The 16,782-nt window shown below is 36.1% G+C and overlaps 2 protein-coding genes across 3 annotated transcripts; one reads left to right on the plus strand and one right to left on the minus strand.

Moving 5' to 3' along the window:
• Window positions 1-4,236: 4,236 nt before the first annotated feature.
• On the minus strand, window positions 4,237-6,166 carry LOC115985115 (UDP-glycosyltransferase 87A1-like). 2 transcript variants are annotated; one of them, XM_031108094.1, is made up of 3 exons: window positions 5,547-6,166; window positions 4,850-5,374; window positions 4,652-4,745 (listed from the first exon to the last, which is right to left on the minus strand). In XM_031108094.1, exons 1-3 carry the CDS (start codon window positions 6,016-6,018, stop codon window positions 4,666-4,668), a joined length of 1,077 nt encoding a protein of 358 aa, XP_030963954.1. In that variant the 5' UTR covers window positions 6,019-6,166; the 3' UTR covers window positions 4,652-4,665. The 2 variants fall into 2 exon arrangements, with proteins under 2 accessions (XP_030963947.1, XP_030963954.1); XM_031108087.1 differs by having other exon boundaries at window positions 4,237-5,374; window positions 5,547-6,165.
• Window positions 6,167-9,571: 3,405 nt separating this feature from the next.
• On the plus strand, window positions 9,572-13,889 carry LOC115951672 (two-component response regulator ARR9-like). Its single transcript, XM_031068836.1, has 3 exons — window positions 9,572-9,856; window positions 13,541-13,611; window positions 13,736-13,889. Exons 1-3 carry the CDS (start codon window positions 9,572-9,574, stop codon window positions 13,887-13,889), a joined length of 510 nt encoding a protein of 169 aa, XP_030924696.1.
• Window positions 13,890-16,782: the final 2,893 nt, after the last annotated feature.

The following is a 16,782-nucleotide window of genomic DNA, read 5'->3' on the forward strand; positions in this document are numbered from 1 at the left end:
CACCCTCTCTATATATTAATATATATATATATATATATATATATTTTTTTTTAATATTAAATATATTACTAATAGTTTAATTACCCTAGTTTTTTTAAAAAAAATTAATAATCCTAGCAAGTGTTGATTAGGAAAGCCAGCCCAAAATAAAGAAAAACGAACTCAATAGTTAAGACTTGGCCCAATACAAAGGGAAAAATCAATGTTAGGCTGGGCAGAAAAACCCAAAATTTGAAAAATATACCAGCTTCTAACCGTACAAATCGCATCTTATATACCGTACTTCACATGTGATCGCAAAAATAAAGTGCAATGCAGTTATGATTTTCGGCTAAACTCTAAACCACACTGCATCGCATATGTGACCGCAAAAATAACGTGTGATGCGGTTATAGTTTTGGGTAAACCACATCGCAAAGTGGGGTGCTAAAAATGGCTCAAACCCGCACCACACCGCTCTGCGAACACCCCTAGATTGGAGTCATATCAAGGTCCATAGCCTCCCCAATGGCCAAATGTTGATATAGGTTTCCATCAATTTGGCTTTAGGTTGTGGTTGATTATAAGAAAATCTTTTGGGATGTGTGCATCAAGGCACTTAATGCGATCGTCGATGCCACATATTAAGGGCCCATTTGGTTGAGAGAATAGAGAAGTGGGAAGATAAAAATATGGAGAGAATGGAAAAGTGGGATGATAGAAAAGATTTTAGTTTCCCTCATTTATATTTAGTTGAGAGGGTAGAAATGTGGAGGATAGAAAACTTTTTTGTTTGGTTGAGATGAAAAATAAGAGGACTGAAAATAGAGTTTTTATAATTTACTCTCATGTCCCTATTAAAAATAAAACAAAAGGTAACACATTATATACTTTAAAAATTGTGTATAGATGGGCACTTCATTAAAATGAAAATATAAAATAAAGAAATTAATCTAAAAATGTTTTCAAAAAAACAAAAACAAAAACAAAAACCAACCAAAACTGATGAGAAAAAAAAGTAAGAAACATATGAGCACCCACAGAAAAAAGAAGGAAAATAATAATAATAATAATAATAATAACAATAATAGAAGAAGAAGAAGAAGGAGGAGGAGGAGGAGGAAACATCCAGAAAAAGACACAAAAATAAAAGCAGCCAAAAGGCCTAAAACTTCCAAAATGTTTCTGTTAGGGTATATTTTTTTAAAAGTAACAAGAAGATTTGCTCTTTGTTTTCTCTACTATAATCTCCCAAATTTGGGGAGATTGAGTTTTGGTGAATTTGAGGAGAAAACACCTAGACTCAACCAGTTTTCTCTCCCGTCTCTCCTCTCAACCAAACAGCTACTCCAACCATTTTTTCCTCATTTTTCTCTTTTTTATTTTCCATCCAACCACTTTTCACTCTAGCCAAACATACCCTTAGGGGATTTTGTGTGTGTGTGTGTGTGTGTGTGTGTGTAATAAGCTTTCTTATTGGGATATCAAGTGGGATAAGGTTATCAATGTGAGGCTGTGTGTGATTAGGTGTTGGTGCTATTCTTTGTTGCCCTTTTTTTTTGTTCACACCCTTTTCGCCAATTGGGATTGGCACTCCTACCCAAAACTTGTTCGATGGAATACTTATGAATGGGCGGTCTTTGAGAGAGCAACATGGGGTTTGAGCTTCTTGACTACAATGGTGGTATGGTGTCATTCTTAGTTGGGTTTTTTTTTTTTTTTTTTTTTAATATTTTTTTTGGTCCTGTTCAAGCATATGGGTGACATGACTTATGGTGATAGCTAGCATTAAATGGGTGATATCATATATGGTTTAATGACTAAGCACCCATCAGGCACTTAATCATGAGACTACTAACAGAGATGGATGATAGATCTCTTGTGAAAATGGAATCAAATGTTAAAGCTTGTTAAGGACATAATTTATGTAATTGGCTAATCCTTTAACAAAATGCACTTTACTTGTAATCGGGTAGATCTAGGATAGGTTTAGTACTTCAAGAAATATGTTATTCAAGCCAAGTGTTCAAATCAAGTATTAAAGCCATGAAGATTGGACCAAGAAATAAGTAAAGAAAAACTATTCATTAAAGCTCAACAGATAACTCAACAAAAACAGTATTTATCGAGACTTAATGAAGAAAGTTCGATAGAAACTCGATAGAAGCTGAATCTGTCGAGATCTACAAAATCAGAATTTTCAAATCTGATTTTTAGCTTATGATGACATATATATGTAGGGTTTCTTTTCTCACAACCCTAGATATATATAAGGTGTTAGGACATATGTGATTCACTTGTTAGAAACATATGTCACTATTTTATGTAATTAGCTAATCCTTTGACAAAACGTATTTTACTTGTAATTGGGTAGATCTAGGATGTGTTTAATATTTCAAGAAACCTTGTTTCAAGTTCAAGTGTTAAATCCATGCAAGTCTGTCCAAGATTCAAGTCTAAAAAGTGTCTGTCATTAAAACTCGATATCCAGCTCAACAGCTAGCCATCTATTGAGCCTTGAAGAGCTGTTCTAACCCGTGGCTTGACAGATAGACATCTGTCGAGGTTTATGAAAAACAAAGTTTTAGTTATGTTTTGATTCCAATCCATGATTGTATGTTTGTGTTTTCTTTTCTCACAACCCTAGATATATAAAATGATTATTTTAAGGGCCATCAAAGGTGACACAAGTTGCACAAGTATTGAGCAAAATTTGTTCAAGCAAATTGTGACCGGAGACAGAATTTGCCCTAGTTCATCTTTCTTGTGAAGAAGCTGCTGTGTTTATGCACCGTAGGGTTTTGTAACTAAGGAGCTTCTTGATCTTCATCGTGTGATGAACTGAAGAACTTTGCAGCCAACAACCTTCTCTAGTTGGTGATTAAAGTCGCGTACTAGGATCTGCGCAATTGGTTAGTCACGTACTGGGAGCCGTGCATTACAAGGAGAGATTGTCACTACAAAACAAGTCCAATTGGGTATTGAGGTAAGGGTTCAATTGTAGGTTGGTATAAGGTACTAAGATTTCTTTACTTGTAACCGCTTGTTGTGATAATAGTGGATTCTTGGGAGTGGTGATTAAAATCACCCGGTGGGGTTTTTACCTTGTAGGTTTTCCCCATTCGTAAACAAATCACCGTATTAATTTATTTTCTACTGCATACTTTAATTTATTGGTGATTTGTTTGTGCTACCACGCATTTGCATGTTAATTTGATTAATTAATAAACTTGGCTAATTAATTAATTAATTCATCACAAGGGGTCAATTCATTTTTGGCCTATCATAAGGCTTATTTTAAAGGCTGTTATACATAGAGAACACATGCAGAAAGTGACCTAATGCCTTATTCAATCTGCAAGAAGTTACTGCATTTTTGCGCCTTAGGGTTTTGTAACTAAGTGCTTTTTGATCTTTATTATTGATGAAGTGAAGAACTTTGCAGCCAACAACATCTTCTTTAAGTTGCTGGAGTTAGTCACGCACTAGGATCCGTGCATCATTGGTGACATTCATATATTGAAGAGTTCAGAGGTTCTGAAGAGGTAGAAGGTTTTTGCTGTAAATTCATCTACGGGGATTGTAGAGTCTAGGAACAAAAATTTTGTACTAGATCTGAAACTTCTCTTTACTATAGTGAATTGCTTTTGGGGAAGGTTTCCCCCCAAATTTTTACTGTGAAACTAGTTTGTTTCATTGGTTTTCCTAAGTCATCATATCTTGTCTTATTTACTATTTCTCTGTACATGATATTGATATTTATTTGTTTTAACAAGATTTATTCATAATAAATCTAATTAACAATTTGAATTTAAAACTTGTTAATTCTATTAACCGGGGTCTAAATTTCCCAACAAAGTCCAAAATAAAAACAACCCCAAGAGTTAAGGTCAAAATATAGTTTACTCTTTAAAAAAAGACCAAGTTTGAGATGAAATACTATGAATTCATATCATCAATATTATAATTCCATAGAGATGGAGATTCAAATCTTTATTCTCCCTATAAAGAATAATAAGCAATGTTATTGAGGTACAAGATTTTCGACACCTTTAAAGGCATTCAGACTCTAGTTTTACAATAAATATTCAAAGCTACTAGATTACGAGAATTTTAATAAATTTTTCTTCAAACCACCACCCCCACCACTGCCAATGATGATGATGATGTTAATATCATAAGATACGTACTTAATTTCTATTTGCTAGACCCTAAAATAAATAAATACACACATATATATAAAAAAAAAAAAAAAAGAAAAAAAAGAAAGAAGCATGGATTCAACTTTATTGATGTTGGTAATTGGTGAACCTTACAACCAAATTTAATATTAACATGTCAAGGGCTTTGTAGTTCAACTACACTTCCCAGTATTTCTAAAAGAGATATCTAGATATCAAAGTCCCCTCCTTAACTATCCAATTATCCAAAAAAAAAAAAAAAAAAAAAACAACAACAACAACAACAACAGATCAACATGGATTTTTTCATAAAACAAAGGGACACTAGCATTCTATGGTTGTGAAACCAAGAACAAAAAAATTATTGTTAACTCAATAACCATCGCAATTTGAGAGGTCCTTGATGAAAGCATTGATGCTGCTTTCACATGATCCTCCTTTGACAATCGCACGTTGACATATGTGTTGAACTTCACTTGCTTTTGATCTAATTTCTTTCATTTCATCACTTTCCAAATCCATAAATTTCGTCACTAACTTTGCAATTTCCGCTCCTGTCACCAAATTGTCTGCTCCCACATCTTTCTTCACCCTCCACCCAATTTTCCAATCCTCCACAATTAGCTTACTATTATGAATCTGATCAAATCCTATAGGATATGTAAGAAAAGGAATACCATAGAACATACCTTCTTTAGTGGAATTCCACCCACAGTGTGACCAAAAGCCTCCTATAGAAGAATGAGATAAGACTTTCAACTGGTCACACCAAGGCACTACTAACCCCATATCACCACAAACTTCATTCAACCTGCAGGTCTCATCACGCGCAACCCATAAGAATCTGACACCACTATCGTGCAAACCAATTGCAATTTCATCCATTTGGGCACTAGAAATTGAAAGAAAGCTTCCCATTGAAATATATAGAACTGAACTTCTAGGTTGGCAATCTAGCCAGTTTAGATAGTTTTGGTTACCGGGATTCATATTTTCTTCAAGATCTAAGAGAGGTATGGTTGGGCCCACAGCATATACAGGAAATGAGAATTGTGAGTTTAGAACCTCAATTGTCTCGGATTCCAACTCATAAATGGAAGCCAATAAGAGATATTGTGCTTTGGTTACACATGAACAAGCTTCGAAAAACCTTTGTGACATTTGTTGAACTCTCTGATCATGAGCAGTATCCACTACCCGCTCCTCAGCTTCTTCTAAAACACCCAAATTTAGTTGTATCAATAGAAATTAGGAGTTGGATAACTAGTAGTAATTCACATATTTTGAAATAAAATTAAATGAATAATTCTGAAATTAATTTTATACTTCCCACTTACAGAAACTTAACAAAAAGAAATTTGTGACATACTGTAAAGATGTACTCACCTGAGATGTAATCAGCTTGAAAACGTTGAATGGTCGTCGAGAGCATAGACGGTGACATAGTCCAAAGCGATGCGACCGGAATATTCCTCCGGTTGCCGACGCCAACTACCCAGGAAAGCACAGTATCAGCCATGATAACTGTAACGGGTAGCTCAAGCTGATCAAGGAGCTGCACAAACGGAGCTTCCAACTTTGTCATGGTAGCTTCGAAGAAGGAGTAAATGTCAGCGGCGCGGACTAGCTCCGATGGGATAACGTTAGGTATGGTGCTGAAGCGAATGTTGTCGGGCTTAGGATCGGAGCCGATGAAACTGAGCCATTCTTCAGTGACAACGAAGGTGATGAGAATATCCTTCTTTTTGGAAGCTAGTATCTTGCAGAGGTTCATCATGGGGTTGATGTGGCCGCGACCTGGATAAGGCATAGCCACCACATGGCACTGCGTAGTTGGTTTAACTTTGACGGAATTCATGTCCGAAATTGGGAGTTACAGTGTTTGTGGTGAGAGGACACTTCTCAAGAATAAATCCTCCTGGCATTAGGCAATTTTTTCACGCGTAGTCATTGTAGTGTACTTTGATTTGATGACTGAAAGTGTCAAAAAGCAAAAGCTTTTTTGCATCTCCTTTCTACTTCTTTTAAAATAAAATAAAAAGTCTTTGACTAGATATTTGTGTATTTTGGACCAACCACAGCCAGTAGGTATACTGGTATGAATTTAATACGTTTATCTATATCTTTATTTTTACCCAATATTATGTGTGTGTGTGTTTTTTTTTTTTTTTTTTTTTGGGGGGGGTGGGGTTCAAATAGTAGGAGTTTGTTGGTTTGTTTTTTATTTATTTGATTTAGTGATGAAGAAGCCGGCATCATGAGTTGGATATATATTCAGCTTATAAGTGAAAAGTTGTCACTAGTTAAAAGAGAGGTTCGTTCACAATATTTTTATAACAAATTATAGGTGGTTAGTTGTTATTGATTCAAATTTGAATCTAACATTATGATTACTTTTTTCCCCAACAATAAAAATAAGTGATAACTTGCCATTTATAATTTGTTGTAAAAATATTGTGAACATATCATTTTTTTAGGCAAAAAGACTGTTGACTATTTACTAATTACGAGCACTAGCAATAGTGGTACTAAAAAACTAAAAAGTTATTTTTAGCATCACAGTATACTAAAAAGAGTGTTGCAGTGAAGCTATAGTTATAATTTTTTCCTATCTTACAATAGTGCATAACTATTGTTGATACTCATTTTCGCGACACATTTTTATACAAGCCCGATTCAAATAAGCCCGACTTCCTTGTGAGCTCAATTCATGTATTATATTATATTTTACTCTTTTAAGCATGGCCCAAGCCCACGCGACGTATTGGGGAAATTGAGAAAGTGTGGTTTGGAGGATATGGGTCGGTTCCTTTCGGACCTTTTGCATGAGCCCAGCCCATGCATGCTACCAAGTGGGCACGGGATACTGGTAACACCTCAGGCTCATGGAGGAGGTCTTGTATCCAAAATTTCAACCCCAAAACAGCTTTTATGCTCTGTGTGACTGTAGCCCAAAGTTTCTGCCCAAACCATTTTTTTCTTTAAACATAGTTTTCTCCCATTGGCCAACTCCATCTGCTAGCCCTCACTTAGGTGACCCTCCCAATGGTCTGAAATTTCTGACCAAAGGCAACAAATTAAAAAAAACCCACTTTATTTCCAAAATCATGCTAAAAGCATACCAAACTCTTCCTTAAACAAAAGCAACTCAAGCCAAAACACCAAAATAGTATCATAGGGGATAAAAGCCTCTTCTACTACTCAAAAACCAGTCACTTAGAGCACTCCAAGTTCAATACAAAAGGCCCCAATCAGATTCAAAATAAGGCAGCCACGTCCTACCTAAAGACCTGAAACTTCAGAGCAAAAGCCCATGTAGCCAATTAACAATCTTACAATTCCGAAGCTTGGGGATGGAAATATGGGTACAGGGGAACTTTCCCTCTCTTCCTCACGACCTCCCTCAAATTCCTCTTCTGTGTGACTGTGGGTCAAAGTTTCAGACCTGTTAAACCACGTTTTCCCTAGAGAGCTGAAACTTGAGAGCAAAAATCCACTGAGCCAAGAGACATTCTCACAATTCTGAACCTTAGGGGTGGAAATATGAGTACAGGAGAACCTTCCCTCTCTTCCTCACGACCTTCCTCAATTTCTTCTTCTATGTGACTGTGGGTCGAAGTTCCAGACCTGTTATGTTTTTATGCTTTTTCTGCACTTTCATTATTAGCATTTTGATTTTCTCTTGTCAAAGCACCATTAGCCTTTTGTTCATTATACATTTGGAATTTTTGGCTTGATTCTCCACAAATAAACACTTCTAAAGAACCCAAGGGGAGATTTGAGCCATTCTCGCATTTTCGACCCTTGTCACAAAAACGTCCACGACATGTTGGCGACTCCGCTGGGGAGTCAAGCAGCTGAAACAAGAGAAGTCATGTATCCGAAGATGTGAAACTAGTAAAAAGATGATGTTTCTCACACCAACTTGTCTTTCTAAGAGAAATCGTATGATACTTTGAGCTGAAATAACTTCTATCCTTAGCTCATTGATCTGCTGGAGATGCTTCAAATCGTGTGACGAAATCGCTCCAACCTCCGGAAACCACCCAAGAAGTGAAGGATGGAGGGAAAATCAACTTTCTTATTCAAGAAAAAAAAAAAAAAAATCTTCCACTCTTCTATATTATTATTTTTTAGCTATCATTCTTATGGATGAATCATCATATATCTCTTGCTTTACATGATATTTGTGAAAATTTTTGTTGTAGCTTGAAAATGCAAAAATGGCGAGCCACAAATCCAACCGCGAAGCGAATGACGGTTCCAACCAATAATCAACAACGCAAAACTCTAAACATCAATTTCAAAACCAAGAACCCCTCACGCATTGAGCGTATGGGAGCCGTGGGTGATTAACTCATTTTGGCACAACAATAATTGCCACTATATGCGACCCTTCGTAGCTGAATATTTTTGGCGTCACCGCTAAATGAAGTCTTCACCAAATAGCTAAAGGCCATAGCTAAATGGTTTACCGCAAGGCACTAGATATGCCATACACCAAGCCTTGAGGTAGCGACATACCATACATCAAGTTGTATTGTTGCTGAGTTAGCGCCAAGCAGATGGGGGCTATCGCGGGTGATTAAATTATTTTGGCACAACAACAATCGTTGCTGTGTGCGACCCTTCGCTGCTAAATATTTTTGGCATCACTGCTGAACAAAGTCTTCACCAAATAGCTAAAGGCCATAGCTAAATGGCCCACCGCAAGGCGCTAGATATTCCAAACACCAAGCCTTGAGGTAGCGACATACCATACATCAAGTTGTATTGTTGCTGAGCCAGTGCCGAGCATATGGGGGCTGCCATAGGTGATTAACTCAATTTGGCACAACAATAATTGCTGCTATGTGCAACCCTTCACAGCTAAACATTTTTGGCGTCACTACTAAATGACCTCTTCACCAAAGAGGTAAAGGCCATAGCTAAATGGCCCACCATAAGGCGCTAGACGTTCCATGCACCAAGCCTTAAGGTTGCGAGACACCATACATAAAGTCTTTAAGAAGCGACATTTCATAAGCCAAGTTTGAAGTCATACGAGCGACATACTATTGTTAAAGCACGCTTAAGCTAAGACTCTCGAGCACTATCTTCACTAATTCATTTTTTTATACATATCTTTTAAACCATTTAATTTTTCAAATTTTTAATCAAAATATTTTTTATAAGTCGTTTATGCTACTTCGCTTGGCCATGACTATCACTTACTAATATAAATCACATTTGCACATAGGGTGAAACGGAAACCTTCTCGAAGCACCCAACAACAAAGAAAATCCAAACTTAATTCCCTTTCACCGAAGCTATGACACGCTCATGAACGCTAAGCTATGACGAGCTCACGCATCCAAAATCTTGGTTGATCCGGGCACGCCAAGCCATGGCATGTTCATATATCTCAAGTCATGACAAGTGCATGCATTCTAAGCCATGACAACGCCTTAATCCTTATTGAATTTGAGATTATACTTGAAGAGGGAAGTTCAAACGTTGCCATCATCAAGAAAATTGTTCTTGTCACTCAATTCTTGCAATTGAAATCCGCGGCCAAGCCAACTAATAAGGAAAGTTTGCGCGCAACTTTGAAGAATGCTTCACTAGAGCTCGCTCTAAACATTGATGTCAAACAACTCAAAAATCACAAGCTAGTTGCTGGAAATCTATTCCAAAGATTTTCGAGTGGAATCTTAGTATTGATGTGAAAGCTCGGCATAAGCGACATAGAGGCCAATGAGAAAAATTGTTGTGCTAGGGATGCAACAACCCTATACCAACATCTCTAATACCTAGCCCATCATTGTCCGAAAGTTAGAAGCTAAGCAAAGCAAAGTATGGAGCCGCTGTTTGCGATACCATGTATCTTTGACAGAGAGGCTAACCAAAGTGTGGAAGAAAAACTATGGTGCTGGGAATGAAACAACCCTATACCGACATCTCCGACGCTTAGCCTATCATTGTCCCAAAATTAAAAGACAAGTTAGCTGAGTATGGAGATGCTGTCTGCGGCACAACAAATCTTCGACAAAGAGGAATTATATTCTGCCCTCTATATAGCAAATGAGGAACCCCATTTTTGGAATTCATCTTGAAGAAATATGGTGAGTACTAAGGGAGAAATAAATCCTACCAACAACTCTTTGCAATGGGATACCATTGGTTTAGCATAACAAAATTCGCTAAAGTCACCACACTTCCAAGTGCACTCCAAGCTTTTACGCACACACCATATAAGCCTTCAAAACGTGAGCGCTCCATAGCCTTTTATACTTGGGGGCTTGAACTCATCAGACCTATCCATTCACCTTTAAATGAGTACATTCAGGTCTTTGTCGCCACTAAATAGTTCACTAAGTGGGCGAAAGCAATTTGACTCAAGAAAAGCGATGGGAATGGTTGTAGCCAAACTCATCAAGAAGCATATCATTTGTTGCTTTAATATCTTGTTCATAAGCGACAACAATACGTCTCGCTTATACCAATATTTGAAGGCAAGCCCTATGAAATACTAGGAAGCCGTCGAACTATCATGTTATCCAAGCATGGTGAGATCCTTACATGCGAAGGTGTAATGCCTTCAATAAGGTGGGGAAAGCCAACGCTTTCTTCTAATGAGAAACCTTGCAAAATGGCAAGAAAACCAACAAATTACTCTTACGGCAAAGCCTTTACTTGCGAGGGTAAAAAAAATACTCTCAATAAGGTAGGGAAAGCCAAACACATACTTTCTCAATGATAAGCTCTATCAAATGGCTAGGAAGCCAATGAGATGTTTTATTATGGCGATACCCCTACTTGTGAGGGCACGACTAGTCCTCAACAAGGAAGGGAAGCCAATGCGTCCTCAAAGAAAATCCCTACCAAATAATTAGGAAGCCAGCAAGATGTCATATCATTCATATGTGACAAGATCCCTACTTGCGAAGATGCAATGCCCTCAACAAAGAAGGGAAAGCCAACATTTTCACAAAGGCAGGCCTTACGAAGCGGTATTGAAGCCAACACAACATCTTATAATTCAAGCATAGCGATCAATTACATGGTGGACATAATCATCCCTAAAACATTATGGGAAAATCGACACAACAAATCACTATCTCATTGCCACATGGTAATTTGCTATACACGAGGATAAAATCCTTCCTCAAGAAATTAGCAAGCCTATGTATGTGAGAACGTGATCGCCCAATGAAATGGTGACGAACAAATACACCATGAGTCGCAATGCACAAAAATGCAGCCCATATGTGGGGGCTTTTTGAAACTAACGAAATAGCAACCTAATACATGTCGAGAATAAGTCGACTACCAAGCAATGAGCCAAGCTTCAATATATATGAGCTGCCGTATGTGAAACCAAATCAGCCCATCAATAGAGTACTGAAAAATGGTGCACAGACAGCGAGACGTGCACTTAGCCAAAGCTTGTTCGCAAAGACATGGCAAGCAAGCAACATGTCTCTTGACTTGCCATTGTAAAGGCAAAGCCATATTCACAAATTATCAAATCAACCACAAGTCATTCTCAAGAGACTAAGTGCATATAATCTATCAAAATTATGCTACTTCATCGCAAGGTGCACTCGACCCTTCAAAGCAAGCTTTTCTTAACATATTCAAATGGTCACAGCCATACAAGAGTTGTTTTCGCAACAAAAACATGCTCATAACCTATTGAAGAAAGGTATAAACTCATTCTCAAAGTACAAAATACAAACTATTCACATCCTTGAGGTACAAATCATTCTTTTTATTCCAAAATTCAAATTACATGTTGAGATATTGTTTTTTTGTACAAAATACAAATTGTGTCTACTAACCATGACAGTACAAACTCAAAGTGGCACCAATATAACTAGACAGGAGTTGCCCTATACATAAGTGGGCTGTCCACTAGGGTGAAATACAAAAGAAAATGTTTTCAAGGCAGTAGTCCATATTACACACTTCAATTAGTTCGAAATTTCAAATTTGGGGCTCAATACAAGACAAAAAAAAAAAAAAAAAAAAAAAAAAAAAAAAAAAAAAAAAAAGGGAAAGCAAGAAAGTAGGCAAAGGAAAAAGTTGAAGCAAAGTCGTGGTCACCATCCAACGTCACCATCTTTAGGACTGTAGTCACTCTCTTTTTTACTTCGAAGCCTCAAGTGAGAGACGGACCAAAATGGTTCAAACTTACTAATGGCTGCCATGGTACTATCTATTGTAGCTCTACATTGCTGTCTGCAGTGGCTTCCACCTTAGAAAATGATACATTGGCAATGGGATTGGCCTCGGGAATGAAAGTGCCAACAAAGGCATCATGATTGGCTATGCCAAAGCCATCTTACAAGAAATTATGCTACAACATGCTCAACAATCCCTATTGGCATGAAAAGGGGTTGATAGCGAATTTTTCTTGCCACAACAAATTTTAACTTGCCAGAAAAATTGTGGCTTCATTCTCAAATAGACGGAGCTGTTGTCTATGCAAAGTGTCGAGGCTGTCGACAATTACATAGAAGGAATAGTGGCTGCAACATGGAATCACCAACTTCGGCTCCACCAATTCATGTTAATAATCAAGCTTTGCAACACATGGCTTACTCTCAATGGCATCAACACTTAGTATTTCACAATGATTAAGTGGTTATGCAAATAACCCAATAACTCATACATTGGCATTGCTGGGAGCTAAAGGCTTATTCAACCGCCCTTGTCACAAAAACGTCCCCGACAACTATATATGACTGTACACTATAGCTGAAAGCTAAAAAAAAAATACTTTTTTATTCTCCAATGATTTTTTTTTTCTATTCTTTTAAACTTTCTCTAATTCAATATCATGAAATTCCATAGTTCTTGCATATAAATAGGAAAATTGAGAGTGTAAGGGCTTTACAACTATCATGAGTTTTGAGTTGTATTAAAATTTTCATTTATCTGTTGATTTGATGGTGGCTGATTTCAGATTTCAGATTTCAGATTTCATATTTCTGTGCACGTGATACATTGAAAGTGATTTCCTGCCAACCAGAAGAATCATAATCATATTCTATTGTGTAGTACACACACTTTGGTGTGTTGTATTGGATTTGAGATTCGATTCGAAAATTTCCAAGCCAAATATGCATCCCCCAATGACTTAGCAGACCTCTAATTGATTTTCATATTGTATTTAAAAAAATTTCCATATCTGACTTATTCTCCACCTACAGATATGGAATTTAAAGAATTTTATTTTATTTCTTCCTTTTCTGAGGATTTAGTGCATCAAATATGGCCTATACATTATGGTTGATCAATTCAAATTTGATGTCTTAGTCATCACTTTTGGCATAGTTTAATCAAATTTCTTGGAAGCAAACTAAAATCTTTTTGCGATATTATTTGATTTGCAGGAATCTAAGTCTCTTAAAGATACACCAGTAGTGATCATGTCCTCAGAGAACATCTCATCAAGGATCAACAGGTAAAGGGAATAACATACATTTTTGTTTTAATTTAGTTGAAAAATGCATTTAGTTTTAAATTTAAAAAAATGAGAATTGTTCGATTCAGTTTTTAATCTAACATGGTCTAATTGGTTTGATCAGATGCTTGGAAGAAGGAGCAGAAGAGTTCTTTTTGAAACCAGTTCAATTATCTGATGTGAATAAGCTCAAACCCCATTTGTTGAAGGGAAGAGACAAGGAATCAGAGCCCCAGCATCAACAAGAGAAAGGGCATAGAAGAATGCCACTCACATGACAAAACAAGAACAAAATATGATGGCTTGGAAGTGGTCTAAAACTCTAACCAGCAATTTGATGATATATGGAGCTTTAAATTATAGGAAATTTGTGGGAAAATTCCCCTATCTTTTACTCATTTTCATAATTAATTTTAAGCATTTGAAACTCACAGGCTTGATAGAAATATTGATTCATTAGAGAGAAGAAAGACTACATTTTCAATCTTTAGGATCCATCCCCCCATGTTGTGCTTTGGGGTCTATTGTAAATTAACACAAATAGTTCAATTTTGTTGACTGATTTTACAGACTATTAAACTCTTTTTTATATCTTTGATGCATTTTGTTACCAGTCAAATATGTACAAACGGTAAGGATAAGGAAACTCCATCTGGTTGAAAGGCCAAAACTTTAAAAAATGAATTCTGAAAGTTGGTCCAATTTCTTGATCAAGAAAATACGTGTTCAAATCAAGAGAAAATGAATGAAGAAATAACGTCCTCATATAATTTGGTTTGAGTTATGTATGTGAGTAATCTATGGACTACATTGTTTCAGTTATAATGTGTTCTATTTTATATGTTTTCTTATAAAGTTCCTCCATTTTATAGTTCACATTATTCCAAGATTGCTTCTAGACAATTGAGATGATTGTTTTAGTCAAATATAAATTTCTATATATATAATTTGGTTTTTAAAAAAATAATGTTGTTATTATACTAGATAATAGGCTATTATTACAATTGAGAAATTTTTTTTTAGTCAAAATATAAATTTGTATATATATAATTGGGGTTAAAACAAAATATTATTGTTACACTAGATGATTATTTGCTATTATGATGATTGAGAAATTGTTTTAGTAAAAAAAAAGAGTTCGGTTAGGACACACATTAAGCCATCTATTTTTGGAAACATTTTATCGGAAATTGAAAAAGCTGTCAAGACTTTTTCAATTTTTGAGAAAATTTTTTCCAAAAATGGTTAATTATTGTGTTTAGGGCACACATTAGCAAAAAAAAAAAAAAAAAAAAAAAAAAAAGGTATAAGTCTAATTTGGGGTTAAAAAAATTACTTGTTAATACTAGATGATTATTTACTATTATGTGGCAGCGACAGTGGGGGCGGTGGGGGCAGTGGTGGTGGAAGAGTCGGTGGCGGCAGTAGTAGCAGCGGTAACGGTTGCAGTGATTGTAATTATTGTTTTATTGTAGTGGATATATTATTTTATTGTAGTAGATATATTATTTTATTATGATATTTATATTATTTTATTGGATTAAAAATTAAAATAGATTTACTGCTATTAGATGTTTTGTAAAGTGAATAAGTATAATATATAAAATAACTTTTATGGTATCAAATAACTAAATTTTTAACTTTAGTAATACGTGGATGCTTAGTGGTTGGAATACGTGTTTGCGAAAGACAATATCGATTTTGATATTGTGAAAATAGAATCTCAATTTTGACCGAAGTGTCTATCAGAGTCAGAGAGCAGTACAGTCATTACCATGAAATAATAGTCTCGATTTTGACTAAGGCTGTGTTTGGTTCGTGTAAAAGCATTTCCGAAAAATATTCTATTTTCCGGAAATGCTATTTTCCGGAAAGAAAAATGTTTTCATGTGTTTGGTTGCATTTCAAAAAAAATTTCAAAAAATATTTTCTGGTGTTTGGAAAAGAAGAAGGAAGAGACAAAACTCAGAAAAACACAGACAAAACCCAGAAAAAAAATTCATCAAATCCGGTCAAATTAAGGGAAGAAGGAAGAGAGAGAGGTGACTGGGTTCGACGAGGGGCGAGATCGCACGACGGAGGCGAAAGCGAGATCGGCGTGGTGCTTCGCGAGATCGCGATCGACGCTTCGCTAGATCGCGATCTGCGCAGTGCTTCACGAGATCGCGATCGACGCTGATCTCGCGAAGCGTCGATCGTGATCGGCACGGTGCTTCGCGAGATCGCGATCGGCGCGAAGGCGAGATCGCGATCGACAGCACGATCTTTCTCCCTTTGCGCGTTCGCGAGATCGACGACGCGATCTCTCTCGTTCTCCCTTTGCGCGTCTGTGAGCTCTCTTTGTGCGTCTCAGTTCCGGAAATCATTTGAAGTGAAAATAGGAACGGAAATGAATTTCCGTGATCAACGCTGCTTTTTTACGGTCAACTAAAAATGATTTCCGGAAAATTCTATTTTCAAAACCAACCAAACAGTCTATTTTACGGAAAATGATTTCCTGAAACCATTTTCACCCAAAACAAACACACCCTAAAGTGTCCTCTCAATTCACGTGTCTATCAAAGAAAAGTTTTGGTTTTGTCTGTTTCATTGTTTTTTATTTTCAATTTTTTCTCTATTTATCCTCACAAATTAATCGGTTTCTTTTTCTTTTTCTTTGAATCGGGTAATGGTTGATCTCCCCTTATCTCTTTGGTCTTATGCTCTAGCTTGGCAAACGTTGATTTATCAATCTCTAATCTCCCTTTGACATAGACCGCCGCCCTACACCAACCATCACATGTCGTTACATACAGCCATCATGATAATAATTTTTTTTTTTATTCAGAACATCATTAATTTATGAGTTTGTTTCTACTCAACTTTATTGATTTCTTTTATATATATTCTTACATTTCGAACAAAAATAAGGAACTTTTATGTAGAGAAACTATAAAGAAGCTCCAAAACACATTGACTTTATTTGTTTTTTATTTTTATATCACAATTTATTATTTTTCTATACTACATAAAAATTATCTATATATAATAAAAAAAATTAATTGTCAACTTTTTTTATAAAGAAAATTTGTATAATTTTTTTAGTGTGAATTATTTTTCTATAATATACGCTTGCTTAGGCTAAGCAAATTGTCCTACACAACTTATGCGTTGTCCTACCATGATTACATC

The sequence above is a fragment of the Quercus lobata genome, chromosome 1 (genome assembly GCF_001633185.2).
Source record: "Quercus lobata isolate SW786 chromosome 1, ValleyOak3.0 Primary Assembly, whole genome shotgun sequence".
In the NCBI taxonomy this organism is placed as follows: Eukaryota; Viridiplantae; Streptophyta; class Magnoliopsida; order Fagales; family Fagaceae; genus Quercus; species Quercus lobata.